At 53.5% G+C, this 14,356-nt stretch overlaps 1 protein-coding gene across 1 annotated transcript; it reads right to left on the bottom strand.

The window, feature by feature from the left end:
* Nucleotides 1–11,353: 11,353 nt before the first annotated feature.
* FCRLB (Fc receptor like B) lies at nt 11,354–14,356 on the bottom strand (the record flags this gene model as incomplete). The annotated part of the gene is made up of 6 exons (XM_080648839.1): nt 11,354–11,757; nt 11,892–12,164; nt 12,674–12,940; nt 13,482–13,736; nt 14,043–14,063; nt 14,326–14,356. The coding sequence occupies 6 exons, from the start codon at nt 14,354–14,356 to the stop codon at nt 11,354–11,356; spliced, it is 1,251 nt and encodes a 416-aa protein (XP_080504965.1).

Raw genomic sequence — 14,356 nt, 5'->3', positions numbered from 1 at the left:
AGTTTGCCGACCACGGCCCTAGGGGAAAAGTCATAATGTAGACCCCAAAGTGCTCCCTCTTTCCATAAAGTCTAGATAAGAAACTGAGACTTGCCCTAACCAGTTTGGCTCAGCGGATAGAGTGTTGGCCTGCGGACTCAAGGGTCCCAAGTTCGATTCCGGTCAAGGGCATGTACTGTGGTTGCAGGCACATCCCCAGTAGGGGGTGTGCAGGAGGCAGCTGATTGATGTTTCTCTCTCATCGATGTTTCTAGCTCTCCCTCTCCCTTCCTCTCTGTAAAAAATTAATAAAATGTATTTTTAAAAAAAGAAACTGAGACTTGGTAATGCATCGTCACAAGCCCAAAAGGCAGCCAAAATGAGGAGACAAAGAAACAAGCCCCAAATGAAAGAACAGAATTCTCCAGAAGAAGAGCTAAATGAAGTGGAAATTAAAAGTTTATCAGACATAGAGTTCAGAATAATGATGACGAAGATTGAGAAAACAGAATGAGAAAAGTATTGGTAACTGTGAAGAATGACATAGCACAAATAAAAAAGACAATGGAAGGAATACACAGCAGATTAGGGGAAGGTGAGGATCGGATCAGTGAATTACAAGATGGGTAGAAAAAAAATCACGCATCCAGAGAACCAAAAAGAAAAAAAAACAATTAAAAATTCAGGAGTACAACTAAGAGAGCAGTAGGACAATGTGCAATGTAAAATTATTGGCATAACAGGATAGCCAGAAGAGGCAGAAAGGGAGAAAGGGACAGAGAACATATTTGAAGAAATAATGGCAGAAAACTTCCCTACCCTGGAGAAGAAAAATGTCACACAAGTCCAGGAGGCACAGAGAGTCCCAAGCAAGAAGAACCCAAACAGGCCCATACCCAGACACGTCATCATTAAAATGCCAAAAATTAAAGACAAAGATAGAATCTTAAAGGCAGCAAGAGAAAAGCAAACTGTTACCTACAAAGGAGCTCCCATAAGGCTGACACCTGATTTCTCATCAGAAACTCTACAGGCCAGAAGGGAATGGCATGAAGTACTCAAGGTAATGGAAAGCAAGGATCTGAGACCAAGATTACTATATCCAGCAAGGCTATCACTCAAAATAGATGGTCAAATAAAGAGCTTCCCAGGCAAAAAAGAAACAAAAACAAAAAACTAAAGGAGTTCATCACCACCAAGCCAGCATTACAAGAAATGCTAAAGAAACTGCTGTAGCCCTAGCTGGTTTGGCTCCGTGGATAGAATGTCAGCCTGCAGACTAAAGGGTCCTGGGTTTGATTTCCATCAAGGGCACATGCCAGGGTTGTGGGCTTGATCCCCAGTGAGAGCAATGCAGGAGGCAGCCAGTCACTGATTCTCTCTCATTGATGCTTCCAACTTTCTCTCCCTCTCCCTTCCTCTCTGAAATCAATAAAATTATATTTTAAAAAATAATAACAAATAAAGGGACTGCTGTAATGAGATAAAGAAATAGAGAGAGAAACTTAGGCATACAGAATTAAAATGGCAATAAATAAGTATCTATTAATAATAACCTTAAATGTAAGTGATTTAAAAGCTCCAATCAAAAGGCATAGGGTAGATGAATGGACACAAAAACATGATCCAACTCTATGCTGTCTACAAGAGACCCACCTCAAAACAAAAGATACACACAGGATGAAAGTGAAGGGATGGAAAAAATATTCCATGCAAATGGAAAAGAAAAAAGCTGGGGTAGCAATACTCATACCTGACAAAGCAGACTTCAAAATGAAGGCCATCGCAAGAGACAGCAGAGGGCACTACATAAAACTAAAGGGATCAGTCCAGTAAGAGGATGTAACCCTGTAAACACATATGCACCCAATACAGGAGCACCTAAATATGTTTTAAAAAACTTCTAGAGGACTTTAACGGAGAGATCGACAACAATACAGTCATAGTAGGGACTTTAACCCCCCTCTGACTTCACTGGATAGATCTTCCAGACAAAAGCTTAACAAGGAAATAGTGACTCTAAAGGATACAGTGGATCAGAAGGATTTAATAGAGATTTATAGAACATTTCACCCCAGCGCAGCAGAATATACATTCTTCTCAAGTGCACATGGAACATTCTCAAAGATAGACCACATGTCAGCACACAAAACAAGTCTCTACAAGTTCAAGAAGACTGAAATCATATCAAGCATCTTCTCAGATCACAGTGAAATGAATTAGAAATCTTCTACAGTAAAAACAGTCAAACTCATGGTGGCTAAATAGCATGTTATTAAATAATGAATGGTTTACCAATGAGATCAAGAAAGAAATAAAAAATTTCCTGGAAACAAATGAAAATGAACACACAACAACCCAAAATATCTGGGACCCAGCAAAAGCAGTTCTGAAAGGAAAGTTCATAGCACTATAGGCATACCTCTAAAAACAAACAAACAAACAAACAAAAACAAGAGAAATTAATAATAAACTATTTAACCCTACAACATAAAGAACTAGAAAGAGAACAAGAAAAGCTCAGAGTAAGTAGAAGGAAGGAAGTAATAAAGACTAGAGAAAAAATAAATGAAATAGAGACTAAAAAAAAAAAAAAAAACAATGCGAAAGATCAATGAAACCAAGAGCTGCTTCTTTGAAAGGATAAACAAGGTTGATGAACTGTTAGCCAGACTCATCAAGAAACAGAGAGGACCCAAATAAACAAAATCAGAAATGAAAGTGGAGAAGTAACCACTGACACCACAGAAATACAAAGGACTGTAAGAAAATACTATGAACAACTCTATGCCAACAAGATGGACAATGTGGATGAAATGGACGAATTCCTAGTAAAATACAATCTCCCAAAACTGAATCAGGAAGAATCAGAAAACATGAATAGGCCGATAACAACTGATGAAATAGAAGCAGTAATCAAAAAACTCCCAGCAAACAAAAGCCCAGGTCCAGACGCTTCACAGGGGAGTTTTACCAAACATTCAAAGAACTAACACTTATCCTCCTCAAACTATTCCAGAAAATCCAAGAGGAAGGAACACTTCCAAGCTCTTTTTATGAAGCCAGCATCATCCTAATTTGAAAACCAGATAAAGACACTACAAAGAAAGAGAATTACAGGCCAATATCCCTGATGAACATAGATGCTAAAATCCTCAACAAAATATTAGCAAATTGCATCCAGCAATATATTGAAAAGATCATACACCATGACCAAGTGGGATTTAAGGGATGCAAGGCTGGTACAATATGCGCAAATCAATAAACGTGATATGTCACATAAAGAAATTAAAAGACAAAAATCACATGCTCATATCAATAGACGCAGAAAAAGCATTCAATAAAATCCAACACCCATCTTATATAATAAAGATGTAATATGCAAATGGTTGTTACACCGTGAAGCGTAATGACTGACTGCATAACGACTGGATCACGGATCAGCAGGAGGGTGGGGCAGCAAGCTACAAGCTGGTGGTGGAGAGCTACAGGAGGGGGCAGGGCAGCAGGCTATGATGGGGGCAGGGGGAGGGGGAGCAGGGGGAGCTACAGGAGGGCGGGGCAGCGGGCAGAAAGCTACTGGCGAGCTACTGGCGCATGGATTCATGCGCAGGGCTACTAGTTTTTTATTAAAACCCTCAGCAAAGTGGGAATAGAGGAAGCATATCTCAACAGGATAAAGGCCATATATGACAAACCTATAGCCAACATCACACTCAATGGGCAAATACTAAAACCATTCCCCTAAGAACAGGAACAAGACAGGGATTTCTGCTTTCACCATTCTTATGCAACACTAGGGGCCCGGTGCACCCCCATGCACTGGTGGGGGGCATGGCCTGCAGGGATTGCCCGCTGTGGGAGTGCCACTCATCCTGTCAGCCCAGAGGTTGTGGACCCGCCCTCTGAGCAACTACTCCTGCTGTGAGCACCGCTCATCCCAGTCGTCCGAGTGGCCTTCCCACTGTGGAGCACACTGACCACCAGGGGGCAGCTCCTGCGTTGAGCATCTGTGCCCCCTGGTAGTCAGTGCGCATCAGAGCGACTGGTTGACCAGTCGTTCTGGTCGTTCTGCCATTTGGTCACTGGGCTTTTACATCCTATACTAGAGGACTGGTGCATGAAATTCGTCGAGGAGGGGGGTGGTGTCCCTCAGCCCGGCCTGCATCCTCTTCCATCCGAGACCCCTCTAAACCGGCAGTCAGACATCCCTCTCGCAATTCAGGACCACTGACTCCTAACCACTCACCTGCCTGCCTGCCTAATGCCCCCAACGGCCCTCCCCTGCCGGCCTTTTTGCCCCCAACTGCCCTCCCCTGCTGGCCTGGCCACCCCCAATTGCCCTCCCCTCACAGCCTCGGGGGCTCACGGCTGCCTGAGTTTCAGGCCTCGCAGCTGCTGTGGCTTTGTCTGGATGGACGTCCAGATGGACATACGGAAGATGTCCATCCTAATTAGTATATTACCCTTTTATTAGTATAGACTAGTGGCCCGGTGCACAAAATTTGTGCACATTAAAAGGGAATTAATTAGAGGAAATATTTTAATATTGCTATTTTCCCTTTCTCTATTATAGAAGTGTCAGATGAAAGAAAATTAGTAAAACGTATATGAAAATCTCCCTCCTGTCAGAGTTGGGGTGCGCTGCAGGACCTAGCGTCAAGTCCCCGCCCACCACCCGCATGCGCTTCAAAAAAGCAGGAGACCCAGACCCGGCCAGCCCCACCCCCATCAAGGTCCCCTGTTAAGCCCTGCTGGGCGGGGGGTGTGGCCTGAGTTCCCCCATCAAGCCCCGCCAGGCAGGGGGCGCAGCCTGAGGTCCCCATCAAGCCCCGCTGGGTGGGAGCCATGGCCTGAGGCCCCCCGTCAAGCCCCACCAGGCAGGGGGCACAGACTGAGGTCCCCCGGCCTGGCGCTGGGGGGCATAGCCTGAGGTCTCCTGGCCTGGCAATGGAGCTGGGGGTGCAGTCTGAGGTCCCTGTCAAGCCCTGCAGGGCAGGGGGCACGGCCTGAGGTCCCTCGCACCGGCCAGGAGCCATGCTGCCTCAGGTCCCTGCTGTTCGGTCGTGATGTTACAGTGTCCTGGCTAATTTGCATATTCCTCCATTATTAGATAGATAATAAAAGCATAATATGCAAATTGACCAATCAGCAGAACAACCAGTTGCTATGACACATGCTGACCACCAGGGGGCAGACGCTCAATGCAGGAGCTGCCCCCTGGTGGTCAGCGCACTCCCATGGGGAGCGGGCCTAAGCCATCAGTCGGATATCCCCTGAAGGCTCCCGGACTGCATAAGGTCACAGGCCGGGTTGAGGGGACCACCCCCCCTTCCCCGCCAGTGCACAAATGTCGTGCACTGGGCTTCTAGTATATAGATAATACTGGAAGTCCTAGCCACAGCAATCAGACAAAAAGAAATAAAAGGCATCCAAATTGGAAAAGAGGAAGTAAAACTCTCATTATTCACAGACAACCTGATATTGTACATAGAAAACCCTAAAGACTCCCTCTAAAAACTACTAGATTTTTTAAATGAATTTGGCAATGTAGCAGGATACAAAATCCAAAATCAACATCCAAAAATCAATGGCTTTTTTATACACCAATAATTAATTCTCAAAAAGACAAAATAAACAAACAATCCCATTTACCATTGCAACAAAAAAATTAAGATACTTAGGAATAAACTTAAGCAAGGAAGTAAAAGACCTGTACTTGGAAAACTACAGGACGTTATAAAAAGAGATAGAGTAAGATATAAACAAGTGGAAGAATATACCGTGTTCATGGATTGGTAGGATTAAAATGTCCATATTACCCAAAGCAATCAACAGATTCAATGCAATCCCTATTAAAATACCAACGACATATTTCACAGAGCTAGAACAAATACTCCAAAAATTTATATGAACAAACAAAGACCCTGAAGAGCCGCAGCAATCTTGAGAAAGATGAACAAAGTTGGAGGAATCACAATACCAGATATCAAGTTATACTACAAAGCCAATGTAATCGAAACAGCCTGGTACTGGCACAAGAACAGTCATATACATAGATCAATGGAACAGAAGAGAGATCCCACAAATTGACCCAAGCCATTATGCCCAATTAATATTTGACAAAGGAGGCAAGACAGTCTCTTCAACAAATAAATGAGACTACATCAAAATAAAAAGCTTCTGCTCAGCAAAAGAAACTATCAATAAAACGAAAAGGTAGCCCTCTGTATGGGAGAACATAATTGGCAATGATACATCTGATAAAGGGTTAATATCCAAAATATATAAGGAACTCATACAACTTAACAATAGGAAGACAAACAATCCAATTAAAAAATGGGCAAAGGACCTAAATAGTCACTTCTCCAAAGTGGACATACAGATGTCCAGAAACATGAAAAAATGCTCAAAAGTCCCTGATCATCAGAGAGATGCAAATTAAAACAATAATGAGGTACCACCTCACACCTGTCAGATGGCTACCATCAACAAATCTACAAGTGACAAGTGCTGGCGAGGATGTGGAGAAAAGGGTACCCTAGTACTCTGCTGGTGGGAATGCAGACTGGTGCAGCCACCATGGAAAACAGTACAGAGTTTCCTCAAAAAATTAAATGTGGAACTGCTGGTTGACCCAGTGATCCCACTTCTAGGAATATATCCTAAGAAACCCGAAACACCAATCATAAAGAATGTATGCACCCCTATGTTCATAGCAGCACAATGTACAATAACTAAGACCTGGAAACAGCCCAAGTGCCATCAGTAGACGAGTGGATAAAAAAGCTGTGGTACATTTACACCATGGAATACTATGCAGCAGTAAAAATAAGGGTCTCTTACCCTTTGAGACAGCCTGGAGGGGCCTGGAGAGTTTCATGTTAAGTGAAATAAGTCAGAGAAAGACAAGTATCACACGATGTCACTCATATGTGGAATCTAATGAACAAAATAAACTGATGAACGGAGTGGATCCAGAGACATGGAAGCATGGGACAGAGTGTGGAATCTTGGAGGGAAGGCGGGGGAAGGTGGGGTGGTGGGAGGTAGTCAACCAAGGACCTTGTGTGCATATACGCATGGCCCATGGGCACAGACAATGGGGTGGTGATAGCCTGGGGTGAAAGGGGACATTTGTAATACTTTCAATAATGAAGTTTTTTTTTTAATTTAAAATAAATAAATAAAAGAAACTGAGGCTTGCGGAACACAGAACGAGGGAATGAGGCTGACACCAGAGGGGACTTGCCAGGCCCTTTTCTGCTCTCCAGTGGAGGACATTGGCTTCCTTGTCTGCTACCTGGTATGGACACCCTCGGTGTGGGGCCTGAGACACAGAGCTGATCAGAGAACCAGAGGAGCAGCTTCCTCCCGGCTCCCCAGCCTTTGCTGCCATCCTTGCGCCATGCCTGGCCTGTCTCCTAGGTGCCTCTGAGAACCTCAGACTGGATGAGGAGCATGGCCAGCAAGTGCAGGTCTTGCTGGGAGGCCGAGGTCTGTGAGAGCTTAGACGGGGGGGTCTAGAGGGCACGAAAGTCAATATCCACTCAATCACCCCACCCTGTACACAGAAAAGTTGGGTCAGGAGTACTTTCATTCTCACCCACCAGTCTTCATTGCCCACCGCCCCCCCACACCACCACCCACATCTTCAGTTCCAGTTGGACACAGGTGGCCACCAGGAAGGATGCACTAGCTCTCCTCTGAGGGTCTAGTTCACTTTTTCAATGTCTTACAAAATGACAACTGATTCTTTTATTCCTTGAGACCCTTCGGTTGCTAAGCCTCCTAGTGCTGATGCTAGAGGAGGGGTGGCCGAGCCTCAGGGCAAACAGTCTGGAGGAAGGTGTGGAGTGGGGCTGCCGGGCGGGCTCCTGGGAGCAGGCTCTCAGAGGTGAGATGAGTCTGCACAGGGAAGCTGGGAATCAGAGCACAAAGCCCTGGACACCCAGAACCCCAGAGCCGGACCCCAGGGCCTGGACAGACCTCTCAGGCATAAGCAAGTGCCCGCTGAGATCAATGTGTTTGATTCTTAGCTTCTAATTAGAAACAAGCCTCTTCCAGGAGGCTCACTGGTGCCCAAGAAGGGTCCCGAGCACCTACCCAGAACCCTACAAGGACTTTCCAACAAGACTTCCCTGTTCTGCTCCCTTTCTACTCCCCGTGACCATCTCCTGCCACCTTCTCCCTGAAACACCCCGCCCCCACAGGCACACACCATTCTCCAACCTCTCCCAATTATTTGCAGCTCTGCACACACGCAGGTCCTTCATGTCTCCATCCACAATCTGTCCCACTCGGACTCTTGCTTGTCCTTCACGCCCCGCTTCCTTCTCTGGAGCCCAGTGTTTCCCGAGCACTCGCCCTCCTGTGCCGTCCCAGGGGCTCTGGTGAACAACACTGAGGAGAGCGCGAGGGAGCATGTTGACGTGTTTCTGGTTAATTGTCCACAAAGACATGGGAAATTGGGTTGTGGCTGAATATCAAGTGCAAGTGAAGGAGGGGAGGACAGCGTTGCTGTCAGTTCTAAGGGAAGCTCACTGATGCCTAGGCCTGCGGACTGACGGGTCTGGGGTTCAATTCTGGTCAAGGGCACATGCCTGGGTTGGAGCTGATCCCCAGCAGGGGGTGGTGCAGGAGGCAGCCAATCAATGATTCTCATTAATGTTTCTATCTCTCTCTCCCTCTCCGTTCCTCTCTGAAATTAATTATATATACGAGTGACCCGGGGCACGGATTCATGCACATTGAAAGGAAATTATTAGACGGTGGCTGGTGAGGCAGGGGGACTGGGTGAGATGAGCCGGACACACCCTGAAGCCAACCTCCCACGCTCCCTCCCCAGCATCTGTCAAGTGAGCAGGGTCCCTCCAGCAGGTGGGGCCTCGGCCTGGCCTGTGGGGATCGGGACCAAACCGGCTCTCCGACATCCCCCGAGGGGCCCCAGGTGCCAGAGGGCACTCTGCAAAGTTGCTGTCGTACAGGGTGTGGAACGCAAACGCAAGTGTGCAGTAACCAGATTCGGGGCCGACAGTGCCCCAGGAACAACATAGCCCACGGCCCAAAGTGGAATCTCCCGGCCCTGTGAGGAATCGGGCTCCCTCCTCTCTGGTTTCAAGGTGTATCACCCAAGAACTGCCGCTGCAAAGTCACCGCAGCTGGGCAGCTACTGCATTGAGTGTCTGTCCCCTGGTGGTCAGTGCACATCATAGTGACCCAGGCAGATGGACAGAGGGACATTTAGCATGTTAGTCTTTTATATATATACCAGAGGCCTGGTGCACGAAATTCATGCACAGGGGGTAGGGGGGCCCCTCAGCCCGGCCTGCACCCTCTCCAATCCAGGACCCCTCGGGGGATATCCGACTGCTTCTCACAATCTGGAACCGCTGGCTCCTAACCGCTCGCTTGCCTGCCTGCCTGCATGATCGCCCCTAACCCCTCTGCCTGCCTGCCTGATTGCCCCTAACTGTTACCCTGATGGCCTGATCGCCCCTAACCACCTCTGCCTCAACCCACACCCAGGACCCAGGATTCCCTCCTCCAGCGGCTGCAGGCACCCAGGACCCGGGCTGGCTTCACCCTGGCTGGCCACAACCACAGGGGACTGTGGGCAGGTGGCTTCGCCCGGGCCGCAGCCACAGGCGCTGGCGCCCGGGACCACAGGGCAGGCAGCTTATCCCTCTCCCAGGCCACAGGCACGGCTGCTGGTGCCTGGGACTGCAGGGACCGTGAGGCCAGCGGCTTGTCCCTCTCCTAGGCTGCAGCCTGTCTGGTCCCCATTCCTCTGTCCTCATTGTTGAGTGTCTGAGCCTTTACTGCATGACGGTGTGAGGGCGTGGTGACCATTTGCATATTAGCTCTTTATTATATAGAACTAGGGGCCCTAGTGCATGAATTCGTGCACCTTGAAAGGAACTGTGGGCCATGAGGCTGAGGTGGGCACAGGAGTGGGTCTTGGCCCATCCTCCACACACACCCCGGCCCCTCCTGCCACGGATCCCAGTCCCGTCTGCTGGCAGCCCTGCTCCCATGCGCTGATGGCCCCACGCGCTGATGGTGCTGGCCCGCTCACACCCACTGATGGCACAGAGTGACTGGGGCCAGTACCGTCAGCGGGTGCGAGCAGTTCAGGCGCTGGTAGTGGGTGCAAGCAGGGCTGTCACCGGCAGTGGGTGTAAGAGGCAGCTACTGGTCCCGATTGCCCCTCAGGAGCAGGGGGAGGTGGAGAAGCCCTGAGGGGCAATCGGGACCGGCAGCTGCCGCTCACGCCAGCTGACAGCGCCAAGCAATTGGGACTGGGGCCAGGCGCCGGCAGCGGGTGCAAGCGTTGGCTCCGGAAGATGGCCAGTCGACCCGGTCTAATTAGCATATTACCCTTTTATTAGTGTACTAGAGGCCCGGTGCACAAAATTCGTGCACGGGGGGTGGGGGGTGTCCCTCAGCCCAGCCTGCACCCTCTCCAATCTGGGACCCCTCGAGGGATGTCCAACTGCCCGGGCAGTCAGATGTCCCTATCACAATCCAGGACTGCTGGCCCCCAACTGCTCGCCTGCCTGCCTTCCTGATTGCCCCTAACCGCTTCTGCCTGCCAGCATGATCACCCCCTAACCACTCCCCTGCCAGCCTGATTGATGCCTAACTGCTCCCCTGCCAGCCTGATTGCCCCTAACTGCCCGCCCCTGCAGCCCTGGTCCCCCCAAACTGCTCTCCCCTGCAGGCCTGGTACCCCCCAACTGCTCTCCCCTGCTGGCCATCTTGTGGCAGTCATCTTGCGTCCACATGGGGGCAGCCATCTTTGACCACATGGGGGCAGCCATCTTGTGTGTTGGAGTGATGGTCAATTTGTATATTACTCTTTTATTAGATAGGATATATGTGTGTGTGTGTGTGTGTGTGTATGGGAAGCTCACGGATGAAGGGCATGGACCTTCCCTGCAGGGAATCCATGCTCCCAGAGGCAGACAGGGACGCATTAGAATTAGCATTAAGTTAATTATCTGTAAGTACAACTTGACCCTCACATGTCCCGAGGCTGTGTCCTTGTCCTCCGTGGGCGTGCCCTTAGGCAACAGCTGGCCTGTGTGGGCGATAGCGGAGGCTCGTGGGAAGCTTGGGCCTGAATTCCCTGCCAGAACCCGGCTCCCTCCTCCTGGGTTCTGGGCAGAAGGGGGTCAGAGTGAGGCCAGTTAAGCAGCTCAAATATGCTGTGGGGATGGAATCTGCTGAATCTGGCCCACAGGCTTTATGTGCTTCTGAAAACCATAGCAACGCGAAGGCCAAGCAGACGGCTCTGCAAGGTCTCAGGTGCCGTGCGGGGAGCGGGCGAGGAGGGGTCGGGGAAGGCTGGCCTGGAGGGGGCGGACGCCTCTCAGCTCCCCACAGCGCTGGTCTCCAGGGACTCAGCCCAGGGGGCCTCCAGCGTCCCTTGTGCGGCCCCGGGCTCGGCGGAGGCCTGCGGGCCCTTCATTCCCAGGACCACTCGGCTCAGCAGGTCTTTGAGCAGCCGAATTTCTCGGAGCAGCAGGTCCACCTCGGGTTTCAGGGCCCCCGTGGCGGGGTCCAGGGGCGTCTGCGGGACGCAGGCAGCAGGCGCGGCCCCGGGGGCTCTGCCTGCGGGGGCCCGCGGCCCCACGGAGGTGGCATTAGGAGCGGAGGTGACCGACGGAGCCGACGTGACCGGCAGGGACTTTCGGAAGGAAAGCGGCTGGTTCCCGGGCGCCAGGGGCTCGGCCTTGGGGCCCTGGGCGGTGGCGGCCTCGTCACCGGGGGCCCCTGTGGACGCACACCGACGGGGGGGGGGGGGGGAGGGGGGAGGGCTGGGTCAGGGAGAGGCGGCCCGGGAGCGCGGGGGAGGGGCGGGGGGAGCTCGGGGCGCGTGCAAAGCCCAGCGAGGGGCGGCCACTCACCGCGCTCTGGGAGCTGCGGCCACGCGCTGCGCTTGCGGACGCTGCGGGAGGCCGTGGCCGCCTCGCACCAGTGCGCCTCCAGCTCTCCGGCCTCCGCCTCGGGGACTCGGTACTCGGCAGCCCAGTCGAAGCGGCGCACGACGCGGCTGTGCTTGTAGAAGGCGAACTGCAGTGGCACCGCGCGCCTCCGCGGGTGCAGGCGCGTCTCGCAGCGAAGGACCGCCCCGCCGGCCCCCGCGCGGCCCGCCCTCAACACCGGCGCTGCGAACAGCTCTGCGGGGAGGGCAGGGCGGGCCGCGCGTGAGGCCCGAGCCAGCGTCCCGCCCGACGCCGCTCCCTTTCCGTGTCCCGTGAGGACGCCTCGCCGCCAGGAGGTCAGAGCGCGTGGAGGACAAGCTCCTGAAATGCGGCCACGCGACCACGAGGGAGGGACACAGCTCGGCCTCTGCACCGGGAAGGGGTCTCTGTGCCCGCCGCGCCCCAGTCCCGCAGAATCGCCACCACCGCACCGCCCCTTGTGGACCTTACTCGGCATAAGAGTTGGGTGTGGTGGGCGAAGGGACACCCGCCTCCACGCAGGCTGCAGGCCAAGTGCGCCTCCACCGCGGAGCCGGAGAGGAAAGCGCACGTGGTCAGCGGAGAAATTCGCTCCTCCTTCCCCACCAGGTTTCCGACCCTGAGCTTCCCCTCCTGAGCCCAGGTCCGCCCACCTCGCACGGTGCGCCCACCTCGCACGGTGCGCCCACCTCGCACGGTGCACTCACCTCGCACGGTGCACTCACCTTGCACGGTCACGGCCACCGGGGCTGAGAACATGGGCGCGCTCTCCACCGGGAGGCGCATGGTGCCCGAGCACTGGTAGCGCCCGCTGTCGCCCGCACGCGCCTGTGGCACCGAGTAGTTGGCTCCGGAGCTGAAGTAGCGCACGGCCCTGCCGTCGCGGTAGTAGTGCAGCCTGTACACCGCCTTGTCGTACCAGCCGCGGCAGCGCAGGACCAGAGGCTCGCCCTCGAACACCGCGGCGTAGGGCACTTGCAGAATCAGCCAGTCTGCGAGTCACCAGGACAGCGACTCCCAGAGGACCCGCCCGGGTCCCCTTCTTCTCCGCCGCCACCCCCACCCGCAGCCGCTCACCCACCCACTGAGCGCCCGCACCAGCCGCCAGGCCCGCCCCTGCTGTAGGCGAGTGGGAGGGAAGGGGAAGCAAAGATGCCTGAGACTCGGTTCCGGCCTCCAAGAGGAATGCCCGTCAGGGTCCAGGCTGCTTCCTCCCGGTGCCCTCCCTCCAGTCCTGCTCCCGCACGCCGCGCAGGCTCCTGTCCCTCCCCGCCATCCCTGCGGGCTGGGGAGACTGGCCCTGTGTTTGCACTGACGGACCACCAGGCCAGCTCTGCGGGCTGCAGATGTCCATTTGCCACCCACTGCGGAGGAGGCGGAGGAGGCGGAGGGGACCTTTGGGGACAGGCCAGCCTTACTGCACCCAGTGCCACGTGCCCCCTTTCCTGTCCCAATGGGAGTGGCCCAGTGTCCCTCCCACAGGATAGCCAGTACCCAAGGAGCCTGTGCCCACCCCCAGGGGCAGACACTCACCGTTGGATACAGAGAGGTGGACTGGGTCGCTGACGGGTGCTCCCCGGGTCTGGCACCGGTACACCCCTGGGGTCTGCACCTCGATGCTCCTGCCGTGAGAGGGCAGCAGCAGGTGGCCCAAGTACCAGAGGGTGCTGATGGGCCGGAGCTCCACGACCAGGGGGTGGTACCCATCACACCGCAGGGTTACCCGCTCCCCCTTGAAGATGGTGGTCCAGGGAGGGCGCAGAGACAGTGTGGGCTTCTCCAGGGCCACTGCGGGGGGGTGGGCAGTGTGGAAGGGGGTCAAGGCGAGGTGCCCACAGGTGTGCTCTGAGGTGGGGAATCTCAGGAAACCAGCCCCCGGGCCATCCCTCATCCCTAACCCAGCCTCCGGGGGAGTCCCCCGGGCTACAAGGTGTTAATCTGTCAGCGCCAGGTCTAAGCCGCCAGGCGAGCGGTCACCGGAAGGTGTGGCGTGGGAAAGACACTCCCCCAGAACAGTCAGGCGGGAGGCCCACGCAGGTCACTGGGGCTGGTGTCGAAGTGTCAACACTGGGCAAGGGGGGCCGTGGGACTCACCGGCGTGTCCACTGCTTGGCGCTGCGAAGCAAGGATGGAAGAGAAGGAAGGAGGGAGGTTGGAGCTGTGAGGGGAGCCAGGGACTCTGGCCCCAGAAAGGACTCAGCAGGAACCAGCCCTGGCTTTCTCCCGCCTCTTCACCCTCCAAGATAGTGGACTGCGTGGAGTGGAGGACTGCATACTCCCCGCCCCGGCCCCCCCCCCCCCGCGCGCGCACACACACACACACACACACACACGCTCTCCCCCCACTCCCGCGTCCCCTGCCTCCCTGTGGACTCACCCAGCAGCAGGAGGGCTGCCAGTGGCCACAT

This window comes from Plecotus auritus (assembly GCF_963455305.1).
Source record: "Plecotus auritus genome assembly, chromosome: 12".
In the NCBI taxonomy this organism is placed as follows: domain Eukaryota; kingdom Metazoa; phylum Chordata; class Mammalia; order Chiroptera; family Vespertilionidae; genus Plecotus; species Plecotus auritus.
Note: the sequence above shows the minus strand (reverse complement) of the source record. Positions and strands in the feature narration are given on the sequence as shown.